Source organism: Zingiber officinale, chromosome 2B (genome assembly GCF_018446385.1).
Source record: "Zingiber officinale cultivar Zhangliang chromosome 2B, Zo_v1.1, whole genome shotgun sequence".
Classification (NCBI taxonomy): Eukaryota; Viridiplantae; Streptophyta; class Magnoliopsida; order Zingiberales; family Zingiberaceae; genus Zingiber; species Zingiber officinale.
In genome coordinates, this window is record NC_055989.1 from 83,017,132 (window position 1) to 83,026,436 (window position 9,305).

The 9,305-nt window shown below is 36.3% G+C and overlaps 1 protein-coding gene and 1 pseudogene across 1 annotated transcript; both read right to left on the reverse strand.

Annotated features, from left to right (window-relative positions):
- Positions 1-458: 458 nt before the first annotated feature.
- Positions 459-3,480, reverse strand: LOC122046074 (cyanidin 3-O-glucoside 7-O-glucosyltransferase (acyl-glucose)-like). Its single transcript, XM_042606581.1, has 13 exons — positions 3,215-3,480; positions 2,884-2,947; positions 2,658-2,716; positions 2,507-2,582; positions 2,356-2,427; positions 2,206-2,293; positions 1,841-2,099; positions 1,645-1,760; positions 1,345-1,565; positions 1,231-1,259; positions 1,032-1,134; positions 869-959; positions 459-789 (listed from the first exon to the last, which is right to left on the reverse strand). The coding sequence occupies exons 1-13, from the start codon at positions 3,428-3,430 to the stop codon at positions 579-581; spliced, it is 1,605 nt and encodes a 534-aa protein (XP_042462515.1). The 5' UTR covers positions 3,431-3,480; the 3' UTR covers positions 459-578.
- Positions 3,481-5,182: 1,702 nt separating this feature from the next.
- LOC122046075 lies at positions 5,183-9,162 on the reverse strand (annotated as a pseudogene).
- Positions 9,163-9,305: the final 143 nt, after the last annotated feature.

Consider the following 9,305-nt stretch of genomic DNA (forward strand, 5'->3'; position numbering starts at 1 on the left):
TCCTAAATTTTGAATTTTTATTGAAGATCAGATCTTGTCCATAATTTCTGATCCTCTCTTAGTCTCTTCTATAATTTGTATGTCGAATCGTGATCAAAATCAGATCAAAATTAATTATGATCTCTCCTAGATCCATCTTCCTATTTAGATTATAGTTTAAATAAAGACAGATGACTGGAGATTGCTGGCGATGGGCAAACTATTCCTTAGTCGGCGTCATACAATCCGCTCAACCGCCGACCATCTGTTTAAACTCAAATTATAAAAAAACCAAGATACGAACGAAAGGATCTGAACTCTTTTGTATTCTCGGATCATAATTGTTTAAACTTTATAAAAATATTTTAAAATAATTATATCAGCTATTTAATATCTTCTACCACCGTTATAACAACTACAATAGCATTGGAGGTATAAAATCACGTTATAACAGCTTCAACATCATGTGACAAAGAGTATTTTTGAAATAAAATTTCTGATGGAAAGCTCTTTTAATGTCATAAAATCTTGTTAGATAAAATGTTCGTGCAGAATCATTCAAACAACTTCCTTAAGATCCGTAACAAAACGAGCTTAATCTACTGAGAAGCATGTGCTTTCCAATTCATTCTCGGGTCGGTCTTGTTCAAGAATTTGGAGTACCAAAGAGCCGAGAGTTTCGGTCGCCTCGCAAGGGTGCCCCCTACAAAGTCCACATGATAAAGGCCGTATCGAAGCTGATACCCTGCCAAAAACTCGAACACATCCATAAAAGACCACACGAAGTACCCCTTCACGTTCGCTCCATTCCTACAAACACCATTCACAAACACTATCCACTATTAGTCGACTAGGAAATGTTAACTCATTCGGAAACATAAATGTAAACCTGATCGCATCGCGCAGGCTCCCAATGTAAGCGCTCAAGTAGTCGATCCTTTCGACGTCGTGAATTGTCTCATTTGTTAAGAGAGCATAGCCTGTCGACATTCGAGCACCACTGTCATTTGCTTTGAAACAGACTAGATTAAACGATCAAGTTGTAATCTAACCGTTTTCTTCGATGTAGACCGGAGGATTCCCATAAGCATCCCTGATGTACTCCAAGCAGTGTTGTAGACCTGCAGAGTCTACCGGCATGCCAATAGGAAGTATCTGGTTCCAACAAATTCGAAGTTTTACAAATATCAGCCACACCTACACAGACCGATGCTCAAAACATTGAAACAGCTATCACACTTTAACGCATACCTGACTGATCGGCGGCAAATCTTTTGAAACTGCATTGTGGCATTGGAGTGACAAGAATTGGTTAGCATATGATTGGTAGAGTTAGGCCACTTAAGAAGGAAGAACGAACTTTACATGAAAATTTGGCGAGGAAATCCGCACTGAAGTCGCGTAGAGGAGTCTCGAAAGCCTTCGAGTTATCCTGAACCCACATTGAGCTATAATGGTTTATGCCAATGAAGTCGAATGAACCTTTCACTAGCTTCGATTGTTCTTTGGTAAAGGAAGGGAGTCTCGAACCGACGATCTTCTTCATCACCTTCGGGTAGTCTCCGAACACTAAGGGATTCAATATACTGTATATACGTATGTGATGTATTGCATAAATAGTCGATGCACAATGTAAGTTGGTTTAACTTGAGTCGATGTACTTACCATCCTAAGAGGAAATCCAATGTTCTTTGAGTCGCTTGAACATCCAATGTAGAGTTCGTATAGGGATAGCACCAATAAGTGTACAAGTTCAACCCTATAACCCCATTTTGTCTGGCCTAAATTTTTGCCGTGCACAATTAGCAAAAGAGAAGATGATAGATTAGTTCGAAGACGATGAGCAAGGATGTTGCCTCACTTGGTATTTGGTTTTGTAAAGCTTGACGACCGAAGCATGTGCCAACAAGAGGTTGTGAAGCGCAATGTATGGTTCGGTGGTGGAATTACCAACGGTGCAATTGAATAGGCCGAAAGGGTTGGAACATCTATTGGGGGGAAGCACTGCATTGTCGTACGCTGCCATTGCTATTATGTTTGGTTCAACGATAGTGGTCCATTGAGATACTCTATCCCCGAATTCGCGAAAGCATACATTGGCATAAGCCGTGAAGTCCTCCCTAATTTAGAACACACTTTAGGGATTAGAAACAAAATTGTCATTTGGTTTAGGATTTAGCATTGAGTTGAACAATGAAATATCTTTTCTTTTAACATATAACTTACAGTATTTTAGGACTTAGCCATCCTGCATACTCATCTTCGAGCACTTGAGGCAGATCGAGATGGTAGAGTGTGATGTGCGGTTTGATGCCTGATAAGCGAAAAACCATAAGAAACTCGATCATAGTCGTCGTAGCTAGCAATCGAACTAACCATATTTCAGAAGCTCATTGATGAGATTGTTGTAATATTCCACCCCCTTTGGATTAACCATTCCTCTTCCATCTGATTCAAAGTAAAAAAAACATATTATTGTTGGAAAACATAATTAATATATATTTTTAATTTTAAAAAATATACACACTTGGTAGAAGCCTTGGCCAAGAGATGGAGAATCTGTAGGAGTCAAGTCCCATATCAGCAGCCAACTTGGCATCTTCCTATAAAAATTTAAAAATTCAAACGTTGCGGTAACAAAGTAGGGTTATCGATACTCGATTGAGCTTCGTTCGTACCTTATATCTATGATACCCGTCGCATGCTACATCCCCGGTGCTTTTGTCGAACATTTTTCCTGTAAAATATCGAAAACAAACAAGGCATATAATAGACAGTTTTCATCACTCAAGATTCTCTATTCTAAAGCTCTTGCCTATCTAAAAATTTACAACATTTTCTTTAAAATAAATTAATTTTAAAAAATAATTAAAAAATTCAATAAACCAAAGTGTTCTTACTCACCTGAATGAGTGAACGTATCCCATACACTTGGATTTCTACCATCCTCTGCTACTGCACCTTCCATCTGTATTTGTGTGTGTATATATATATATATATATATATATATATATATATATATAACATAAAAATAAATTAAAATTATTAAAAAATGATAATAATATTCACGGACGCATTCAAAGCATAGCTATAATAATTATAAATGACCATTTTTTTTCATACACTGTTTTCCCCTTTTAGTAAACTAAACTAAACTAAATGATCAGAAACTGAATTGGCCTAAGAAGTTCTCTTGCCAATAAAAAAAAGCTGTGATTTCGATCGAGTTCCTGACCTGATAAGCAGAGGTTCCTGCTCCGAAGATGAAGTCGGCCGGGAAGTCCTCCCTGGTGAACTCTGGCTCGGGCACCTGCCCTGAACAAAAGCAACCTTGCTCGCTAATTCCCAAGAGCAAGAGCAGAGACAAAGTGGCGAGGAAATTGGCATGTTGTTTCAGCGAGTGGAAACAAGGAACGAAGTAACTCGATAAGCTTTCTTCCTTCCTCATCATCTTCCTCTCGAAATCTGTCTACTGTTTCCTTTCGATGATCGGTTAGATGCGTCTATATATAGACAGACGAGAAGCTTCACTAGACAATGAAAAGGTATAGTGAAAATTTTCATTCAAGTCCTTGTATTTTATTTTAACTATTTTCTTAAGAAAACATGTGTCGACTTTTAGGATAATTGTTGAAAAAAAGGGTTTTGTCCCGTTCGTCGAATGGAGTGATGACGTTAATGACAACAACTTTAATAAAAAAATTACGCAATTAAATAATCAAAGAGGACGCAAAAATTAAATTATGAAAGGCAGACTTAGTAATTATCAAACGATTTGGTGGCCCTTGCAATTTTTTAATGTGCGTATGGACGTATGGTCGTCATCAGCTTTGGATGGACAAACCAAAGATCTAAAGGTCAATTTCCTTAAGATTTTCCTTATCAACCGAACACTTGCAACCACAACGATTGGACCTTAATACGTCTAAAAATTGAAAATTTTATTCCGATGACAAATGAAATTTTTTCATAAGACTCACTTAATTACTTCTATGATTAAGTTATTCGGAAAATTAAATGTTTAAATTATCAAAAAAATATTATTCGACTCATGCTTTCGGATTTACAAGTGATCGGTCTGTGGAGCTAGACCGTCCACCTCCCCGACTAGAATATATTATTTAATTTAAATCTCCAGAGTCATGATGCAACAATATGATGCAACAATAAGATACCCATGTAATTTTTCAAACTCTAGCTAATTGAACTAAACCTTGACACCAGCATTATTAAAAAAAAAGTGTTATTCAATTTCCTCACAATAATTTCTCGTGTCGTTTTTCGTGGTGATCGTGACTAGCGAGATTTTGATTCTACTATGTATTTATTTAATAATTCTTTTGTCTTTTAACTTATGGAATATATAAGTTCAACATTTTATGGTGGCTAAGTCAAAACCCGAACAAACTCAAACCGAGAAAACTCCGCAAGTGACCGAGCAATCGATTGACCGACTCATCGAATGTTGTCCCTATATGGGCAATGGGTGGAAAATGTGCAACTTGTTGTCACATGAAACCGATTGAGGTAAGCAGTGAGATCATATGATAACTCAATTGCAAGGTGACAAAGTTGAATTTAAAAGAAGAAAGGTTTTCGACGTAAGCGGGTAAGTATAGTTTGGATATGTGATGGAAGAGATTTTTATATCAAGAAGCAAGAATTTTTTTTTTTTAATAATTTAAGTGCAACTAATTTTGAAGAAAAATAACTCCCCCCTAGTTGGCCTACTAGGTGAATATGAAGTTGTGCTTATGCACAAACACTTATTTAGTTAGTTCCAACTCGTAAAATGGCAAGCATTATTAGGTCGATGGGACTGTGTGAAAGACCAAATGGATCGAACAAATTGAAATGGAACATCTTGATTTGGCAACTTGAATGCCCAATTTTGAACTTACCTATTGTCATTAATAATTTTAGACATTTGAATAGCTACGAAAAGAAAATGTAAGGTTTTTTTTTGTGGGGAACTAAGGAAGGAAAAGATAACCTTACATTACAAAGCATTAAACATTTGAAGGGGGGGAGTCAAAATGCGTCTACAGGAAAGATGAGGCCAGTCGATGGAAGATGAGGTTGTCGGACCATAGCTGATAGAATGAATGCGCATCATCGGATTAATGGCAGGAAAGAAAAGGAGAAAATCAAGTGGAATGGACATTTTGCCAAATATAATGAAACAGAGTGAAACTTACTTTTGAGTATGTATGGGGCATTGTGAATCGTCTACCTTTCTTTCCTGCTGCAAGAATTAGACAGGCATGACCTATTGCAGCTCCCACAGCTACTGTCTCATTCTGTAATGGCAACAAAATAACTTAGTGGCAAATAATAAAAGAACAGACTATTTGTGCTATTGGAGATGATGCATCAAGCACTGCTGATCAAATTGCCATGACCGATTGACGATGGGTAAACACCTTGATGGAAAGGCATGGACAATAAAAATACCTCATTTTACATGCATCATGACATCATAAATAGCAAAACCCTCTGTTTCCAATTCTACCTGCAAAAATTGAAGATATTGAACACTTTTTTTTTAAGGTATTGAAGCTGTTCATACACTTAATTAAAATTAGCCAATCAGAATATCAAACTTTTCTCCTTTCTAATGGTTAAAACATACCCTCTTTACATAGGAACACAGCAATCACAACCAACCAAACCTGAATCTGATTGCAACTACTAAGTGCCGCAAACAAACAATGGAAGAAAAATAATGAATTTGAATTTATAATCGATGTTAGTAATTGTCCTACACTAAGTGTTGGTGTCTTTAATTTGATATGGGTCGTTATTTTGGTAAGAGTTTAATGGGATTAGTCTTTCCTAATTGGCATTTTATTTTGTTTTCTAATTTGGTTAAAATTGATTCTATAAAAGAGTGTGTGTGAGGTTGTTTTCTCTGTGTGAAGTAGTCTTCCCCTTTGCATCAATTTCGACCCAAGTTTTTTTGTCAGTTTTGAGGGTTCAATTTTAGTGTTCCATCACCAAGTCTCTAGTATATTTCCATAGACAACTTTAGACAATCCACTCATATATCTAAACTTTGTGGCAAACAAGTAGTTCATCAAACAATCAAACATTATATTTTCTGCAGAAAACCAAGGCTTAATGCAAAAGGAGATTAGAAACACCAAACTCAGAGCTAGCATAGAGAAACTTATTCTTAAGGACCGTGTACGGAGGAATAGCCAATATAACTTTCAGTAATTGAGTCTGAAGCAAAAGAATAAACTGAAATACCATTTTTCTGTTGAGCATTGGTTTCAATTTCTAATTCTATAAATACAAGGGAAACGAAATTTCCCATGTTTATTTGCTTTTCAAAATGCTGGCGGAGTTTCATGATCATCAAAATACCCACATCATTACCAGAATGATGATGTGGCAAGCATGCGATCTCATTTCATTGGAGTTGCCACCTCATCATTCTGTTAAGTATTAACAGTCTAAGTGGCTGGGGGTAATGTGAAAATTTCTCAAACTCTGAAAAGCGCTTTGAAGATTTTAGAGGCATTTAAAAAAAAACAGTAAAACATGAGGGGAAAAATGGAACCTTCCCATAATGAAAACAAATCAAACTAAGAGCATCTATGGGTCTATCTTATGTAAAACATAAACAGCTAAATGACCTCAATTTTAAGCATGTCACTTCTCCCTGATTTAGGTAAAAGGAAAAGAAATGGAAAAATGGTTTCGCACAGTTTCATCATCATCACGTGTTGTTCCAGTCGATTGATGTAGATAAAAATAGGTTTTTTGAATCAATCCGTTGCAAGTAAAGCAATTGAGCAGTCACAAGCTCTGTAACAACTAGCATCAACTGTTCATAGAAGGGTAACTGTTAGTTCAACAGGAATCATGTCTAACATACACACGAGAAGAGAAAGAGAAGATAGAAACTAGAAGAAATGGAATGACAAAGATGTTGTAGCACATCCATCATCTGTAACACAGCAGTTTCTGTTGCATTTCAATATTCTCATTGTAATTATCAAGCTTCTTCATTAGTATACTTATATCACAAAATAATCCGAAGAGAATAACTAAAACTTGTGCCTTTTCTACTACAATTCATAAATCTAAAACCAAATTACAAAAATTAAACAATCTAATTACAATTATGATATATCTTATAATTGAGTTCTTCATCGTAATAGTCAAGAGCCTAAATTTGAGATTAAACACACAGAAACAACAATACCGATATCACTCTAATAAAACTACAAGAAGTTTTCTCTTATATCCCTTTACTCTATCTCTTCTATCGCTTCATGAGATATACCACAACCAATTAGAATCCTCCGATGTTTTTTGACGTTATATCTCCCAGTTTTACACATGGTGGTAATCTATCATTCTGATTCGGGTATGACTATTTGACACAACAATGGATCTAAGTGTTTGCCATCTCATTTTCTATAAGTTTTTGTCCACTAGTCAACAAGGCTGTTGATATTCAACTCGGAGTGTTAATGTCTAATTTCAAACAATGGTACAGGTGGGTAGACAACAAGTATTAGAGGTAGATATAGCCGTGAAATTCATAATATTTTTCCTGCTTACACTTAGTACATTAAACTCACCATACTCATTAGCAATACCATTTTATAGGCCACCTTCAGTCCATGGAAATTGTAATTTTTGAGAATTTTTCTTTCTATTTGAACTTTGTAAAAGAAACAGTAATATTGGCAAGAAAGATCTCAATAAACTTCTCAGTGGAAAAACATTTCAGACAGTAAAACCCATTAGGTGATGATATGAATATAGCTATCGATCTCATGGAACCGAAACTTATATTCAGACTTAATGGCATGCCAATGTAGACAATTCGTCCATGAAGAAGTAATGAAGGCAAACCTGGGGAGGCCTCCTTGGTTGGCGCTCATTATAAGAAACAGAACGTTCTACCTAATCAAAGTTCACAATAAAAAAATAGATAAATGAAAGAAAAACTATAGCATATAGGAAAACATAAACTTAGATTTTCTAAGTAACAATATAAAATGGAAATAAAACAACCTCGCATTAAGAAAAATATGAGAAAAACAGTAGCCTAGTGTTGTACATGAAAGTCATTATGCATTTCCATTGACAAATAAACAATATACCAAAAACTTGTAAACAATTCTAATTTACAAACCAATGCTCTCAACTAACATTAAGACACTAAATTTTATACAAAAGAATAAAAAGGCCTTTTATTTTCCCTTATATTGGCAGTTAATTCACACACTAGAAGGATACAGATTTTTTGTTGCAAGAGGTGGCATTGCAACTAACTTTTCCCCTTGCCATAACCATTTCCAATCTCAGTTCAATCCCCTTTCTGATTCCACCGAACCAATTGCTACAATTATTGAATAAATAAAAAAAAACAAAACTTTTTTGAAGATTTTTTTTCTTACTAAGATACCCCATTTTCATCTTATCAGATAAAGCCTTTCCTTTTTCTGAGGAGAAAATCCTTTCAAGTTAAGCGCTTTTGTCATCACCTACAAGTTAATCTCTACTCAGTATCAGATGCCGGCTCAAAACCCCTCTTTTGGTTAATATTTTGGAAGCATGTCAGCAAACTACAATTTAAGCGAATTATAAGATCTAGAAATTCGGACCTCCCATAAGATTCAATTCTGATCCCAGCACAGATACCCCTTTTTTGACACAAATCCATCGGTATACGAATTAATATTTTGAAATTATGCTAGAAAACAACAATTTAACTAACAGTAGGAGAGAATAACAGAATTATACGATCTAGCGATCACCTGCGCTGGACTATCCATTAGCGTCGGTGAGGCGAAGAGGTCGAGGTAGGGCGGCGGGTCGCGGTTGCCCGACGACGCCAAAGCCAGGGGGTCGGTAACTGCGGCGGCCGCGGCAGCCAACTAGGAGAGTAAGGGGTCGCGGTTATTGATGGGAGGCATCGGAGGAGCTGACCCCGCTGCCCTTATCTCGAGAGCAGCAGCGGCTTCTGCCGACGAGGAGGAGGAGGAAGAAGAAGGGAAGGATGAAGAAGGAGAAGAAGAAGAAGACAAATTGAAGGGAACGAACGCCATGGGCATTCGAGGCGACAGGAAATGAAAGCTCAGAGCGCCGCACGCCATCGCCGCCTTCGTCGCCCTTCTTCGCTTCCACTTCCACAGTTCTACTTCGTCGACTGCAGCAGGCCCGTTCGAAGGCGCCTGGAAAAACAATAATATATATTATTCCTCAAAAAATATATATTATTTTTTATAAAATAATCTCTTTTTTTTTCCATAATCGAAAATATAATTAAAAAATAATGATTTTTTTTAGATTAATTTGACATT

Excerpts from the sequence above, each read along its gene's own strand:
- LOC122046074 (XM_042606581.1), bottom strand. The coding sequence starts at position 3,430 with ATGATGAGGAAGGAAGAAAGCTTATCGAGTTACTTCGTTCCTTGTTTC. Across the intron at positions 2,717-2,883 it reads GGATACGTTCACTCATTCAG|GAAAAATGTTCGACAAAAGC; the intron begins GTGAGTAAGAAC and ends GATATTTTACAG. Across the intron at positions 2,583-2,657 it reads ACGGGTATCATAGATATAAG|GAAGATGCCAAGTTGGCTGC; the intron begins GTACGAACGAAG and ends AAATTTTTATAG.